General features: G+C 43.6%; 1 protein-coding gene across 1 annotated transcript in view; it reads right to left on the reverse strand.

Annotated features, from left to right (window-relative positions):
- Positions 1 to 2,078: 2,078 nt before the first annotated feature.
- Positions 2,079 to 17,808, reverse strand: part of LOC311114524 (spliceosome RNA helicase DDX39B) — a 28,763-nt gene continuing 13,033 nt past the window's right edge. Inside the window, exons 7-11 of the mRNA XM_084189774.1 lie at positions 9,259 to 9,390; positions 8,606 to 8,715; positions 6,713 to 6,857; positions 3,509 to 3,656; positions 2,079 to 2,613 (exon numbers count right to left, since the gene is read on the reverse strand). Of these exons, the coding sequence (XP_084045900.1) occupies positions 2,597 to 2,613; positions 3,509 to 3,656; positions 6,713 to 6,857; positions 8,606 to 8,715; positions 9,259 to 9,390 (552 nt within the window). The 3' untranslated portion in view covers positions 2,079 to 2,596. The remainder of the gene's footprint in view (positions 2,614 to 3,508; positions 3,657 to 6,712; positions 6,858 to 8,605; positions 8,716 to 9,258; positions 9,391 to 17,808) is intronic.

Below are 17,808 nucleotides of genomic sequence, written 5' to 3' on the forward strand. Positions count from 1 at the left end.
GACAACCAGGTGTGGGGAGTTCCTTACTAATCAGTGATCTGAATTCATCAATCAAGGACAAAGAAGGAGCGAAAACCCGCAGACACTCGGCCCTCTGTGGAATGAGTTTGACACGTGGTTCACGGTTTGCTTCAACATGATGTCTTAAAACGTCAGTTTGATTACATGGATTTGGAGGCCTCAGACTTGCTTTTTGTGTTGTTCCGTGTCACCCGATCTTAAAGGGGAGGCGAAACCCCTCTGCTTAAGTCCAAAATGGCACCCTTTTCCCCATTTTAGTGCCCTACTTTTGACCAGGAACCATAGGGCTCTGGTCAAAAGTAGTGCATTATATAGGGAGCCATTTGGGACGGCCTCTGTCTACTTTAAAAGAACTTGCAGTATTCCACGCAAAGTCAATGAATGAGGTCAAAATATTAGTTACGGTATTAAACTTCTCATAAATATATAATTAGATTTATTCATAAAATGAAAAAGTACAAATACTATTTTGGGAATGATGTTGCTCTTGTAAATTGGTTTATAAAGAGATGATCCTACAAATAAATGATCAGAGATTCATACATCGCCATGCAGCGGGCCAGTTTAACACATTGTGTGTGACATTCTGTTGGCTGTATCCCAAATGGCACCCTATTCCCTATATAGTGCACTACCTTTGACCAGAACCCTATGGGCCATGGTCAAAAGAAGTGCACTATAAAGGGAAGTGTGCCATTTGAGACGGTACTACACTTAAGCCATTTTCAAAATTAATGGTCGGTTGTAATTCCATGACATTCAAATGGTGGTCTTCTACAGTTAGGTTTGTTGAAAAACCAATGATTACGATTGTTTACATGTTTGTTTTTTCTTGATTTACATGATTGGTGTAACTGGGTGATACATGAAGAAAAGGGTGATTTATTAATGTACTGGATTTAGTTCTCGGGTGATTGATTGTCTGGAAGATTGATTCATATGTCTTTATGGTGATGTGTAAAAACCACTGCCTGACGTGTTTATAACTTGAATACGTTGCAAATTAAAACGGACTATTTTGATATTTGTCCACATCCATTGTGTGTCTTATCTTTTGACTGTCAGCTAATGTTATTGGATCTGGGTTTTATTGTTCCTGGTCATTTTCCAACAATCGTTTCCCACTTGTGCCTGTAACCTCTACGTGCGTCACAAATGGCACCCTATTCCTTTATGGGGCTATATAGGGAGCCATTCAGTCTAGGCTATCCCTCCTCACTTCCTTTCGAGTGCACTCTTCTCCTGTTGACTTCCTGACAGGTCTCGCTTACTGTTTCACAAACACTGGTCTGATTTTAACACTTTACAATCCAGATTAGAAGAGATCAACTGAGGTGCCTCAGCAAGCAGATTTAGACAAGGAGACCATTGAGGACAGTATTTAAGACTATTGGCCGATCAACTGTGATTCCCTGAAAATATTTGCTAACTCAAAGACTTATGTCCATAGTCTCTCTGGGCCATCATTCCAAATCAAGCTGGAGTGTCCGAGGCTAGTTAGTTCAATACCTCAGTTTAGTACGTTTTATATGAAATTATTTAGCATTTTGCACATTACTTATATAGATTAGCTATGTTGAGGCATGGACAGACCTGTAGGATTGTCGAGCAGTTAGCACCTCTGAACAGAATACCTGCCATAATTTGAAAAACGTTTCTAAATTTAGAAACGGGAGAAAATGACGGCGGGTGGTCCCAACAACACTGCGCTGACATAATAGGTCTGGTCGAGGCTTCTGCTTTAGGCTAAGGCTACTGTATTTCATCGTGTAGCAGCTGGCATGACAGCCTGATCTCACTAGCTGTTTAAAATGCGTCAGTCCTGAGGTGATAAATGCGTCCCAAATGGCACCCTATTCCCTATGTAGTGTACTACTTCCAGTATGTCCACGTCCCATAGGGAATAGGGTGCCATTTGGGACGTAACCTTTGATGGAGGCTGTTTCAATATTCACTCAGTGCAATCCTTGGCGGGTAGTTTGTTCATTTTTTAAAAATATTTTCTGATAGACAACAAGATTAGATGTTGAGGCAAGAAGAAGCAGCAAGTCTGTATGTCGAGTCAAACATTTATGAATCCACATTGAGTGCAGAACAGAGCTCGTTTAGTCTATCTTTACAAGTCTTTCAATGTAACCTTTTTTCCTCTTCATTTCCGTCGCACTAGAAACTACCGCTTGGTAACTGGTCAACTATTTTCACAGGCAATAAAATGCAGCATTCACCATCGAAATGACATCGTAAATAAAATACAAACAATAAATAACTCAACTATTCAGTGACGGCTACCTAGTCTCTAAATAAAAACAAAAATAATATTAACATCATTAAACAAATGGCATTGGAAAAGGCCTGACAATGTTCAGAAAAGTCATTTCTATCCACAGGGGGGCGCTATTCCACAGTTTATTCATTATAGGGGCAAATGAATGCCAGCAGAATAAGAAATTATTGTATTGTACTGTTCGATCTGATAATAGTTGATTTGACCTTAGCTATCAGTGTTAAAGGTCAAAGGTAAAATATAAATCACAATTCTGATGCAATGTCTGCAGGATAATAGATCTGGTCTTCTTTACCGGGTTGGTTCAACTGAGGGCACAGAAGTAAAAAAGGACAAGTTAAAGCAGAACATTCATTGAATCACTTGATAATCTTCTCTACTCCACTGATGAAATACAGATGTTCCTAACATAATACATGTTCTAATAAGTAACAGATGACCAGCAAAGACCGCTGCCTTTACTCTAGAGCAGTGTTTCCCAAACTCGGTCCTGGGGCCCCACTGGGTGCACGTTTTGGTTTTTGCGCTAGTGTCATGCTGGGGGGTGGGGGGGGGGGGGCAGAACCGAGTTTGGGAAACCCTTCTCTAGAGCCTTCAAACTCAACTCTGGACCTCGAAGCCAGTTCCTCTGCATTTTTTCATTGTTCCCCTCTAATCAGTGACTGATTTAGACCTGTGACACCAGGTGGTGTAATTAATTAAACAGGTAGAACAGAAAAGCAGCAGGCTCCGGACCTCGTAGGGTCAGAGTTGAACAGAAAAGCAGCAGGCTCCGGACCTCGTAGGGTCAGAGTTGAACAGAAAAGCAGCAGGCTCCGGACCTCGTAGGGTCAGAGTTGAACAGAAAAGCAGCAGGCTCCGGACCTCGTAGGGTCAGAGTTTAACAGAAAAGCAGCAGGCTCCGGACCTCGTAGGGTCAGAGTTTAACAGAAAAGCAGCAGGCTCCGGACCTCGTAGGGTCAGAGTTGAACAGAAAAGCAGCAGGCTCCGGACCTCGTAGGGTCAGAGTTGAACAGAAAAGCAGCAGGCTCCGGACCTCGTAGGGTCAGAGTTTAACAGAAAAGCAGCAGGCTCCGGACCTCGTAGGGTCAGAGTTGAACAGAAAAGCAGCAGGCTCCGGACCTCGTAGGGTCAGAGTTGAACACCCCCTGATCTAGACCCACTGATAACCAAGGCTGATGATTGGAACTAAGCAGCACTTACTGTAAGATGAGATGTCGATCTCGTCGGGCAGCTCGCTGATGTTCACCTCGAATCGGTCCTGGACGTCGTTAAGGGTGCGGGCATCCGTCTCATCAGACACAAACGTGATGGCCAGGCCTTTGGTGCCAAACCTGCCCGCCCTGGCAACCTGAGTAAGACACAAACAACTTAGAGGGTTTTATAACTAAGTAACCTTATAATGACCCTGGCTGCTACTGGTAAGTACTTTATAACTAAGTAACCTTATAATGACCCTGGCTGCTACTGGTAAGTACTTTATAACTAAAGTAACCGTATAATGACCCTGGCTGCTACTGGTAAGTACTTTATAACTAAGTAACCTTATAATGACCCTGGCTGCTACTGGTAAGTACTTTATAACTAAAGTAACCTTATAATGACCCTGGCTGCTACTGGTAAGTACTTTATAACTAAAGTAACCTTATAATGACCCTGGCTGCTACTGGTAAGTACTTTATAACTAAAGTAACCTTATAATGACCCTGGCTGCTACTGGTAAGTACTTTATAACTAAAGTAACCTTATAATGACCCTGGCTGCTACTGGTAAGTACTTTATAACTAAAGTAACCTTATAATGACCCTGGCTGCTACTGGTAAGTACTTTATAACTAAGTAACCTTATAATGACCCTGGCTGCTACTGGGAAGTACTTTATAACTAAAGTAACCTTATAATGACCCTGGCTGCTACTGGGAAGTACTTTATAACTAAGTAACCTTATAATGACCCTGGCTGCTACTGGTAAGTACTTTATAACTAAAGTAACCTTATAATGACCCTGGCTGCTACTGGTAAGTACTTTATAACTAAGTAACCTTATAATGACCCTGGCTGCTACTGGTAAGTACTTTATAACTAAGTAACCTTATAATGACCCTGGCTGCTACTGGTAAGTACTTTATAACTAAAGTAACCTTATAATGACCCTGGCTGCTACTGGTAAGTACTTTATAACTAAGTAACCTTATAATGACCCTGGCTGCTACTGGTAAGTACTTTATAACTAAAGTAACCTTATAATGACCCTGGCTGCTACTGGTAAGTACTTTATAACTAAAGTAACCTTATAATGACCCTGGCTGCTACTGGTAAGTACTTTATAACTAAGTAACCTTATAATGACCCTGGCTGCTACTGGTAAGTACTTTATAACTAAGTAACCTTATAATGACCCTGGCTGCTACTGGTAAGTACTTTATAACTAAGTAACCTTATAATGACCCTGGCTGCTACTGGTAAGTACTTTATAACTAAAGTAACCTTATAATGACCCTGGCTGCTACTGGTAAGTACTTTATAACTAAGTAACCTTATAATGACCCTGGCTGCTACTGGTAAGTACTTTATAACTAAAGTAATCTTATAATGACCCTGGCTGCTACTGGTAAGTACTTTATAACTAAAGTAACCTTATAATGACCCTGGCTGCTACTGGTAAGTACTTTATAACTAAAGTAACCTTATAATGACCCTGGCTGCTACTGGTAAGTACTTTATAACTAAAGTAACCTTATAATGACCCTGGCTGCTACTGGTAAGTACTTTATAACTAAGTAACCTTATAATGACCCTGGCTGCTACTGGTAAGTACTTTATAACTAAGTAACCTTATAATGACCCTGGCTGCTACTGGTAAGTACTTTATAACTAAGTAACCTTATAATGACCCTGGCTGCTACTGGGAAGTACTTTATAACTAAGTAACCTTATAATGACCCTGGCTGCTACTGGTAAGTACTTTATAACTAAAGTAACCTTATAATGACCCTGGCTGCTACTGGTAAGTACTTTATAACTAAAGTAACCTTATAATGACCCTGGCTGCTACTGGTAAGTACTTTATAACTAAAGTAACCTTATAAAGTACTTACCAGTAGCAGCCAGGGTCATTATAAGGTTACTTTAGTTATAAAGTACTTACCAGTAGCAGCCAGGGTCATTATAACTAAAGTAACCTTATAATGACCCTGGCTGCTACTGGTAAGTACTTTATAACTAAAGTAACCTTATAATGACCCTGGCTGCTACTGGTAAGTACTTTATAACTAAAGTAACCTTATAATGACCCTGGCTGCTACTGGTAAGTACTTTATAACTAAGTAACCTTATAATGACCCTGGCTGCTACTGGTAAGTACTTTATAACTAAGTAACCTTATAATGACCCTGGCTGCTACTGGTAAGACGGACAAACAAGAGGCCTATAACTAAATAATCTTGGTGTCAGAGTTTGTTGTTTTCTACAGCAGGGTTTGTTGTTATCTACAGCAGAGTTTGTTGTTTTCTACAGCAGAGTTTGTTGTTTTCTACAGCAGAGTTTGTTGTTTTCTACAGCAGAGTTTGTTGTTTTCTACAGCAGAGTTTGTTGTTTTCTACAGCAGGGTTTGTTGTTATCTACAGCAGAGTTTGTTGTTTTCTACAGCAGAGTTTGTTGTTTTCTACAGCAGAGTTTGTTGTTATCTACAGCAGAGTTTGTTGTTTTCTACAGCAGAGTTTGTTGTTTTCTACAGCAGAGTTTGTTGTTATCTACAGCAGAGTTTGTTGTCATCTACAGCAGAGTTTGTTGTCATCTACAGCAGAGTTTGTTGTTTTCTACAGCAGAGTTTGTTGTTATCTACAGCAGAGTTTGTTGTCATCTACAGCAGAGTTTGTTGTTATCTACAGCAGAGTTTGTCATCTACAGCAGAGTTTGTTGTCATCTACAGCAGTTTGTTGTCATCTACAGCAGAGTTTGTTGTTATCTACGTTAGGGTTTGTTGTTATCTACAGCAGAGTTTGTTGTTTTCTACAGCAGAGTTTGTTGTTTTCTACAGCAGAGTTTGTTTTCTACAGCAGGGTTTGTTGTTATCTACAGCAGTTTGTTGTTTTCTACAGCAGAGTTTGTTGTTTTCTACAGCAGAGTTTGTTGTTATCTACAGCAGAGTTTGTTGTTATCTACAGCAGGGTTTGTTGTTATCTACAGCAGAGTTTGTTGTCATCTACAACAGAGTTTCCCAAACCCGGTCCCGGGGCCCCTCCTGGGTGCAGGTTTCGGTTGTTGTCCTAGCACTACACAGCTGATTCAAATAAATCCAAGCTTGATGATGAGTTGGTCATTTGAATCAGCGGTGTAGTTGCTAGGGCAACAACCGAAACGTGCTCCCCAGGACAGAGTTTGGGAAACCCTGGTCTACGGGACTTACTCTGTGCAGGTAAGTGTCAGAGTCTTCTGGCATGTCGTAGTTGAAGGCGATGTTGACCCTCTCGATGTCCATCCCTCTTCCAAACAGGTTGGTGGCCACCAGGATACGTCTCTGGAAGTCTTTAAACTGTTGGTAACGAGAGAGACTGGGGAAGGAGGTTGGACAAAAAAGGGGGTGGAATTAGTTTAGAAAAAGATGGGTAATGACCGTGCCAGATCAAGCACTTACAGTTGAAGTCGGAAGTTTACATACACCTTAGCCAAATACATTTAAACTCAGTTTTTCACAATTCCTGACATTTAATCCTTGTAAAAATTCCCTGTCTTAGGTCAGTTAGGATCAACACTTTATTTTAAGAATGTGAAATGTCAGAATAATAGTAGAGAGAATGATTTATTTCAGCTTTTATTTCTTTCATCACATTCCCAGTAAATCAGAAGTTTACATACACTCAATTAGTATTTAGTAGCATTGCCTTTAAATTGTTTAACTTGGGTCAAACGTTTCAGGTAGCCTTCCACAAGCTTCCCACAATAAGTTGGGTGAATTTTGACCCATTCCTCCTGACAGAGCTGGTGTAACTGAGTCAGGTTTGTAGGCCTCCTTGCTCGCACACGCTTTTTCAGTTCTGCCCACACATTTTCTATAGGATTGAGGTCAGGGCTTTGTGATGGCCACTCCAATACCTTTACTTTGTTGTCCTTAAGCCATTTTGCCACAAATTTGGAAGTATGCTTGGGGTCATTGTCCATTTGGAAGACCCATTTGCGACCAAGCTTTAACTTCCTGACTGATGTCTTGGGATGTTGCTTCAATATATCCACATAATTTTCCTTCCTCATGATGCCATCTATTTTGTGAAGTGCACCAGTCCCTCCTGCAGCAAAGCACCCCCACAGCATGATGCTGCCACCCCCGTGCTTCATGGTTGGGATGGTATTCTTCGGCTTGCAAGCATTCCCCTTTTTCCTCCAAACATAACGATGGTCATTATGGCCAAACAGTTCTATTTTTGTTTCATCAGACCAGAGGACATTTCTCCAAAAAGTACGATCTTTGTCCCCATGTGCAGTTGCAAACCGTAGTCTGGCTTTTTTATGGCGTTTTTGGAGCATTGGCTTCTTCCTTGCTGAGCGGCCTTTCAGGTTATGTCGATATAGGACTCGTTTTACTGTGGATATAGATACTTTTTGTACCTGTTTCCTCCAGCATCTTCACAAGGTCCTTTGCTGTTGTTCTGGGATTGATTTGCACTTTTCGCACCAAAGTACGTTCATCTCTAGGAGACAGAACGCGCCTCCTTCCTGTGCGGTATGACGGCTGCGTGGTCCCATGGTGTTTATACTTGCGTACTATTGTTTGCACAGATGAACGCGTTTGAAAATTGCTCCCAAGGATGAACCAGACTTGTGGAGGTCTACAAAAAATGTTTCTGAGGTCTTGGCTGATTTCTTTTAATTTTCCCATGATGTCAAGCAAAGAGGCATTGAGTTTTAAGGTAGGCCTTGAAATACATCCACAGGTACACCTCCAATTGACTCAAAGTATGTCAATTAGCGTATCAGAAGCTTCTAAAGCCATGACATAATTTTCCAAGCTGTTTAAAGGCACAGTCAACTTAGTGTATGTAAACTTCTGACCCACTGGAATTGTGATACAGTGAATTATAAGTGAAACAATCGGTCTGTAAACAATTGTTGGAAAAATTACATGTGTCATGCACAAAGTAGATGTCCTAACCGACTTGCCAAAACTAAAAGTTTGTTAAGAAGAAATTTGTGGAGTGGTTCAAAAACTAGTTTTAATGACTCCAACCTAAGTGTATGTAAACTTCCGACTTCAACTGTATAATATTAATGTTCAAAATAACACACACACCAACTATCTACGTACCGTTCCTCCTGGGGCATCCCGCGGTGGATGGCGATAGCTGGGAAGTTCTGCTCAACCAACAGCTGGGCCAGAGCCACACAGCGCTGCACTGACTTCACAAAGATCACCACCTATAATATATAATAATATCACTACACACACTGGGCCAGAGATCACCACCTGGAAACAACAACACACTCCACATTTGACTACACACACACTGCATTTGCATATTCAAAAACTCAGCGTTTTTCTTTCCCCTGAATTTCCTGCCATTTTGTACCACGGTGGAACATGAAACACAGTACCTGGTTGAACTAAGACACTGACTACAAACTGGATTTGCATATAAGAACTTGCCCAGCCAGCATTTAAATTTTTCCTCAGTTTCTCCTGCTATGTGCCTCTGGAACATCATGATTGAATTCCAGTACCTGGTTGAACTCTTCTGTGGAACATAATTCATTCCAGTACCTGGTTGAACTCCTCTGTGGAACATAATTCATTCCAGTACCTGGTTGAACTCCTCTGTGGAACATAATTCATTCCAGTACCTGGTTGAACTCCTCTGTGGAACATAATTCATTCCAGTACCTGGTTGAACTCCTCTGTGGAACATAATTCATTCCAGTACCTGGTTGAACTCCTCTGTGGAACATAATTCATTCCAGTACCTGGTTGAACTCCAGCACGTCGAGGAGATCAAAGAGCTTCCTGTTCTTCTCGTTGTCCTTCAGTTTGACATAGTACTGCTGCAGCCCGTGGAGAGTCAGCTTGGTCTCATCATCAACAAAGATTTCCATCGGCTGGGTGGAGCAGGGAGGGGGTGGAGCAGGGTTAGGGTGGTGGGGGGGGGGGGGGGGGGGGGGGGGGGGAGCAGGGTTAGGGTGGAGTAGGGAGGGGGTGGAGTAGGGTTAGGGTGGTGGGGGGGAGGGTGGGACAGGGTTAGGGTGGAGTAGGGAGGGGGTGGGACAGGGTTAGGGTGGTGGGGGGGAGGGTGGGACAGGGTTAGGGTGGAGTAGGGAGGGGGTGGGACAGGGTTAGGGTGGTGGGGGGGTGGGACAGGGGTGGGGGGGTGGGGGGGGTTAGGGTGGAGTAGGGAGTGGGTGGGACAGGGTTAGGGTGGTGGGGGGGTGGGACAGGGTTAGGGTGGAGTAGGGAGGGGGTGGGACAGGGTTAGGGTGGTGGGGGGGAGGGTGGGACAGGGTTAGGGTGGAGTAGGGAGGGGGTGGAGCAGGGTTAGGGTGGTGGGGGGGGGTGGGGGGGGTTAGGGTGGAGTAGGGAGGGGGTGGAGCAGGGTTAGGGTGGAGTAGGGAGGGGTGGGACAGGGTTAGGGTGGTGGGGGGGAGGGTGGAACAGGGTTAGGGTGGAGTAGGGAGGGGGTGGAGCAGGGTTAGGGTGGTGGGGGGGGTTAGGGTGGAGTAGGGAGGGGGTGGAGCAGGGTTAGGGTGGAGTAGGGAGGGGGTGGAGCAGGGTTAGGGTGGAGTAGGGAGGGGGTGGAGTAGGGTTAGGGTGGAGTAGGCAGGGGGTGGAGTAGGGTTAGGGTGGTGGGTGGAGTAGGGTTAGGGTGGAGTAGGACAGGGTTAGGGTGGAGTAGGGAGGGGGGGGACAGGGTTAGGGTGGGGGGGGACAGGGTTAGGGTGGAGTAGGGAGGGGGGGGACAGGGTTAGGGTGGATTAGGGAGGGGGGGGGGGGGGGGACAGGGTTAGGGTGGGGGAAGAATACAGGGAGTGGATGGTTCCCAGAGAGCAGTGGTTAAGGTGAGGAGGTAGAGGTGAGGAGGTAGAGGAGGTAGAGGTGACGAGGTAGAGGTGACGAGGTAGAGGTGACGAGGTAGAGGTGACGAGGCAGAGGTGACGAGGCAGAGGTGAGGAGGCAGAGGTGAGGAGGTAGAGGTGACGAGGCAGAGGTGAGGAGGTAGAGGTAGAGGTGAGGAGGTAGAGGTGAGGAGGTAGAGGTGAGGAGGTAGAGGTAAGGAGGTAGAGGTGACGAGGTAGAGGTAAATCAGGGAGACATTAGGAAATACAGTGAAATAGAAAGAGAAGGAATGGGGGAGTTAGATGGACACACTGCCCTCCCACCACACAACATTTAAACTTCTCTCACACAAACACAGACGGACGGACGGACGGACGGACAGACAGACAGACAGACATGCACGCACACAGGATACGAACTCACATACTGATGCAACACAGACGAACGGACGGACGGACGGACGGACGGACAGACAGACAGACATGCACGCACACAGGATACGAACTCACATACTGATGCAACACAGACGAACATAGAGACAGCCAGACACAGTCCTCACTAGTCACTACTATCCACACAACACTTGGAAAAAAACGAATAGATCTGATGTCAAATGAAAAGCCATAGTAATCAGACGAAATCAACAGTTATTGTAAAACCTAACCACAAGTAATACATTAATTAAAACAAAAACGCCTTCGGCCTCCCGAGTGGGGCAGCGGTCTAAGGCACTGCATCGCTGTGCTAGAGGCGTCACTACAGACCCGGGTTCGATCCCGTGCTGTATCACAACCGGTCGTGACTGGGAGTCCCATAGGGCGGCGCACAATTGGCCCAGCGTAGTCCGGGTTAGGGGAGGGTTTGGCCCAGCGTAGTCCGGGTTAGGGGAGGGTTTGGCCCAGTGTAGTCCGGGTTAGGGGAGGGTTTGGCCCAGCGTAGTCCGAGTTAGGGGAGGGTTTGGCCCAGGGTAGTCCGGGTTAGGGGAGGGTTTGGCCCAGCGTAGTCCGGGTTAGGGGAGGGTTTGGCCCAGCGTAGTCCGGGTTAGGGGAGGGTTTGGCCCAGCGTAGTCCGGGTTAGGGGAGGGTTTGGCCCAGCGTAGTCCAGGTTAGGGGAGGGTTTGGCCCAGCGTAGTCCGGGTTAGGGGAGGGTTTGGCCCAGCGTAGTCCGGGTTAGGGGAGGGTTTGGCCCAGCGTAGTCCGGGTTAGGGGAGGGTTTGGCCGGGGGGGGTCTTTACTTGGCTCATTGCGCTCTAGTGACTCCTTGTGGCGGGCCGGGTGCCTGCAGGCTTACCCCGGTTGTCAGTTGAACGGTGTTTCCTCCCACACATTGGTGCGGCTGGCTTCCGGGTTAAGCGGGCGGGTGTTAAGAAGCGCGGTTTGGCGGGTCATGTTTCAGAGGACGCATGACTCGACCTTCGTCTTCCGAGCCCGTTGGGGGAGTTGCAGCGATGAGACAAGATCGAAATTGGGGAGAAAAAGGTGCCAAAAAAATACATTATAAAAAGCCTTTACATTTTAGTCATTTAGCAGACGCTCTTATCCAGTGAGTGCATACATTTTTCATACTGGCCCCCCGTGGGAATCGAACCCACAACCCTGGTGTTGGAAACGCCATGCGCTACCAACTGAGCTACACGGAGCCTTCATTGGAATCACTAGGGCTGCTCCACTTGACGTAAGATCGATTCATTTTCACATCACAACATACAAACAAACACATTCATCTAGCCACTAATTTGGCCCCGTCTCTCTGGTAGCAGCTGTGCCTAATTAAACAATGAGGGAACAGTCTCTGTCAATTAAACGTGCTACATGATTAATCAGAGACATCATTTACTGTGGGCCACTACAACTTGGATCATAGATGGCCTAAGTCATCAATCTAGAATCCAATATAGATTAACCTTAAGTTTATTACATACTGAATCAATTTGATATTTTTAATTTTTTAGATTTGACATTTATTTGTCATTTAGCAGACACTCTTGTACCGGTTAAGTACCTTGCTCAAGGGCAAAGACAGATTTGTCATGTATTCACCTTTCGGTTACTGGCTCAACGCTTTTAAGCGCTAGGCTACCTGCCGACCCATATATACTGAACAAAAATATAAACGCAACATGTAAAGTGTTGGTCCCGTGTTTCATGAGCTGAAATAAAAGATCCCAGAAATTTTCCATACGCACAAAAAGCTTATTTCTCAATTTTGTGCACAAATGTGTTTACATCCCTGTTAGTGAGCATTTCTCATTTGCCAAGATAATCCATCCACCTGACAGGTGTGGCATATCAAGAAGCTGATTAAACAGCATGATCATTACACAGGTGCACCTTGTGCTGGGTACAATAAAAGGCCACTCTAAAATGTGCAGTTTTGTCACACAACACAATGCCACAGATGTCTCATGTTTTGAGGGTGCATGCAACTGGCATGCTGACTGCAGGAATGTCCACCAGAGCTGTTGCCAAATAATTGAATGTTCATTTCTCTACCATAAGCCACCCCGAACGTTGTTTTAAAGAATATGGCAGTACGCCCAACCGGCCTCACAACCGCAGACCACAGCTCAGGACATTCACATCCGGCTTCTTCACCTGCGGGATTGTCTGAGAGGGGAGAGGGGGATGCTGAAGAGTATTTCTGTCTGTAATTAAGCCCTTTTGTGGGGAAAGACTCATTCTGATTGGCTGGGCCTGGCTCCCAACCATGGCTCCGCCCCTGCCCAATCACGTGAAGTCCATAGATTAGGGCCTAGTGAATTTATTTCAATTGACTGATTTCCTTATATGAACTGTAACTCAGTAAAATCTTTGAAATTGTTGCGTGTTGCGTTTATATTTTTTATTCAGTATAGTTAGGATTGTATTGTCAATGTTAGAGTCCAAACTGTCCTCAGCTCACTCATTGTCCAATTAGGATCATAGCACTTACCTTCAGAAAGCTAAGAGAAAGTCCAGTTTCCTGAATGTCTGATTTAGAGGATGTTTAATCTACAGTAATACACCAGTAAACTAGACTGAGCTGAGTATCGCTGACCGTATCTGTCCCTCTTCGACATCTCTCATTCACTCAGTCTGTCCTCTCAATCCCAGTTACTGTAGTATGTCATTCACTCAGTCTGTCCTCTCAATCCCAGTTACTGTAGTCATTCACTCAGTCTGTCCTCTCAATCCCAGTTACTGTAGTCATTCACTCAGTCTGTCCTCTCAATCCCAGTTACTGTAGTATGTCATTCACTCAGTCTGTCCTCTCAATCCCAGTTACTGTAGTCATTCACTCAGTCTGTCCTCTCAATCCCAGTTACTGTAGTCATTCACTCAGTCTGTCCTCTCAATCCCAGTTACTGTAGTATGTCAGTCAGTCAGTTAAATAACAGCCTCCTCATCCAAATGTAGCCTACGTGTTTGAAGATGATGCTTCTGTTTGACTGTAAGTCGCTTTGGATAAAAGCGTCTGCTAAATGGCATATTATTCTTATTCTTATTAAAAAGTGTGTGTGTGTGTGTGTGGTTTGAATATTTTCCCAGTATTTTACAAATGTTCCATCCTGAGACCCAGTATTTCCCGCCAAAACAGGAAGCGTCATGCTAAACCATTATAAAGCATATAAACAGGCCTGTCTGGATTTGATTAGAGCTTTGATCTAAAATTAAAGTCTGATGCTACCTGAGCCTGATGAGCCATACATTAAAGACATTTTATGCCCTACATTAAAGACATTTTATGAGCCCTACATTAAAATACATTTTATGAGCCCTACATTAAAGACATTTTATGAGCCCTACATTAAATACATTTTATGAGCCCTACATTAAAATACATTTTATGAGCCCTACATTAAAGACATTTTATGAGCCCTACATTAAAGACATTTTATGAGCCCTACATTAAAGACATTTTATGAGCCCTACATTAAAGACATTTTATGAGCCCTACATTAAAGGCATTTTATGAGCCCTACATTAAAGACATTTTATGAGCCCTACATTAAAGACATTTTATGAGCCCTACATTAAAGGCATTTTATGAGCCCTACATTAAAGACATTTTATGAGCCCTACATTAAAGACATTTTATGAGCCCAAGCCCAAATGGTTGTGTCGTTACCCAATACATATATGATATAGGCTACTGCACATTACTCACGACAGAAGCCCATAGATGTAGCTGGCTATATAAAGCCCATAGATGTAGCTAGCTATATAAAGCCCATAGATGCAGCTAGCTATATAAAGCCCATAGATGTAGCTGGCTATATAAAGCCCATATATGTAGCTAGCTATATAAAGCCCATAGATGTAGCTAGCTATATAAAAGCCCATAGATGTAGCTAGCTATATAAAGCCCATAGATGTAGCTAGCTATATAAAAGCCCATAGATGTAGCTGGCTATATAAAGCCCATAGATGTAGCTAGCTATATAAAGCCCATAGATGTAGCTAGCTATATAAAGCCCATAGATGTAGCTAGCTATATGCTCTCTTGGGTAAATAAATGAAACTAGCTCCAGTAGGCTAATCTTTTTTAGTGTAAACTGTATTACTGTACTGTATTGTATTATATGGACTGGAATTATGTACATTGTTCAAACCATGATAAAGCAGAAGAGAACATGTGATTCTGGTGGAGCACATGAGTCCACATGAATATAATAGGGCCTATTTGTATAATTAGTAGGCTGACTCATATTTACCTTCCTAATATTTCCCCTAATGTTATTAACCTACCTCCTCTTTCGCTCTCTATTGTTGCTTCATTCCTTCCTCGCTTTCAACAGTTAAATGAAATAAGTTTAGTTGTCCTTATCTTCATCATTCTAAAGACATTCTCGAATAATGTTGGACTAGAATTAGATGCAGAAGCCTTCCACTTCTCTTCACGAAGATTCAATGGTTACGGGTCTGAATAAGTAACTGCTATAGCCTACCGCCATCGCGCATTCACTCTTCTTTCAAACTACCTGTGAGTTCTATTGGCTGCTGTATTTAACATTCAGCAAACAAGAGCTTGCGTCCCTCTTCGAATAGTCTATTGGTATATAATAAATAATGTAAAAAATATGTCCAGCAAGCTATTCTAGTCTAACTTTTCCTGCATGGGACTCCAAGAGCTAAGGAGTGTTTTTTAAGGAGAGGCCAGCGAAGCACAGGTGCGTGCGTATTGCTCAAGAGCTATAAGTTAGAAGCTTATTATGCATAACCCATCATTAATTAGCTAAATATAAGGCTAATACTTTTTTTTTGAGGGGGGGAGAACAAGTATTTGATACACTGCCAATTTTGCAGGTTTTCCTACTTACAAGGCATGTAGAGGTCTGTAATTTTTATCATAATAATAATGATAATATGCCATTTAGCAGACGCTTTTATCCAAAGCGACTTACAGTCATGCGTGCATAAATTTTTTTGTGTATGGGTGGTCCCGGGGATCGAACCCACTACCTTGGCGTTACAAGCGCCGTGCTCTACCAGTTGAGCTACAGAGGACCATCATGGGTACACATCAACTGTGAGAGACGGAATCTAAAACAAAAATCCAGAAAATCACATTATAATTTTTAAGTAATTAATTTGCATTTTATTGCATGACATAAGTATTTGATCACCTACCAACCAGTAAGAATTCTGGCTCTCACAGACCTGTTAGTTTTTCTTTAAGAAGCCCTCCTGTTCTCCACTCATTACCTGTATTAACTGCACCTGTTTGAAATTGTTACCTGTATAAAAGACACCTGTCCACACACTCAATCAAACAGACTCCAACCTCTCCACAATTGCCAAGACCAGAGAGCTGTGTAAGGACATCAGGGATAAAATTGTAGACCTGCACAAGGCTGGGATGGGCTACAGGACAATAGGCAAGTAGCTTGGTGAGAAGGCAACAACTGTTGGCGCAATTATTAGCAAATGGAAGAAGTTCAAGATGGTCTGGGGCTCCATGCAAGATCTCATCTCGTGGGGCATCAATGATCATGAGGAAGGTGAGGGATCAGCCCAGAACTACACGGCAGGACCTGGTCAATGACCTGAAGAGAGCTGGGACCACAGTCTCAAAGAAAACCATTAGTAACACATTACGCCGTCATGGATTAAAATCCTGCAGCGCACGCAAGGTCCCCCTGCTCAAGCCAGCGCATGTCCAGGCCCGTCTGAAGTTTGCCAATGACCATCTGGATGATCCAGAGGAGGAATGGGAGAAGGTCATGTGGTCTGATGAGACAAAAATATAGCTTTTTGGTCTAAACGCCACTCGCCGTGTTTGGAGGAAGAAGAAGGATGAGTACAACCCCAAGAACACCATCCCAACCGTGAAGCATGGAGGTGGAAACATCATTCTTTGGGGATGCTTTTCTGCAAAGGGGACAGGACGACTGCACCGTATTGAGGGGAGGATGGATGGGGCCATGTATCGTGAGATCTTGACCAACAACCTCCTTCCCTCAGTAAGAGCATTGAAGATGGGTCGTGGCTGGGTCTTCCAGCATGACAATGACCCGAAACACACAACCAGGGCAACTAAGGAGTGGCTCCGTAAGAAGCATCTCAAGGTCCTGGAGTGGCCTAGCCAGTCTCTAGACCTGAACCCAATAGAAAATCTTTGGAGGGAGGTGAAAGTCCGTATTGCCCAGCGACAGCCCCGAAACCTGAAGGATCTGGAGAAGGTCTGTATGGAGGAGTGGGCCAAAATCCCTGCTGCAGTGTGTGCAAACCTGGTGAAGACCTACAGGAAACGTATGATCTCTGTAATTGCAAACAAAAGTTTCTGTACCAAATATTAAGTTCTGCTTTTCTGATGTATCAAATACTTATGTCATGCAATAAAATGCAAATTATTTACTTAAAAATCATACAATGTGATTTTCTGGATTCTTTTAGATTCCGTCTCTCACAGTTGATGTGTACCCATGATAAAAATTACAGACCTCTACATGCTTTGTAAGTAGGAAAACCTGCAAAATCGGCAGTGTATCAAATACTTGTTCTCCCCACTGTAAATACACATATCATTTTTAAAAAATATTTCCCTTTATTACTTTCTGACCCCACCACCCCTTCCCTAATTGGAGTAAACTAGTGAACAACAATGCTTAGGCCTCTACTTCCAGCTTATACATACTATATACATTTTATGGTCAATTTTACAATAATTCTATTTTGTTTGTTTTTACTCCTGAACTCCTACCCTCAACCTCTCAGATCATTTTCATGATGTCCATCCGGTTTGCTCCTATATGCCATATCTTTCTAACTGTGCTCGTTCACAAAAGCTCTCAACCTATAACCTATATACTTATTATGGACACAGTATGCTTTACATTAGTTATCTTGTTGTTATTAGTTGTTGTTAGTCCCATCCTTCAGCTCCATTCAACACCTCCCATCTATCTCTTAACACCATCCATATTGGATCTGCAGAGCTGGGAAGATTGTATCCCCCATATAAATAACATTCTATTGGTAGCAAGA

The sequence above is a fragment of the Coregonus lavaretus genome, assembly GCF_964263955.1.
Source record: "Coregonus lavaretus genome assembly, contig: HAP1_SCAFFOLD_2454, whole genome shotgun sequence".
In the NCBI taxonomy this organism is placed as follows: Eukaryota; Metazoa; Chordata; class Actinopteri; order Salmoniformes; family Salmonidae; genus Coregonus; species Coregonus lavaretus.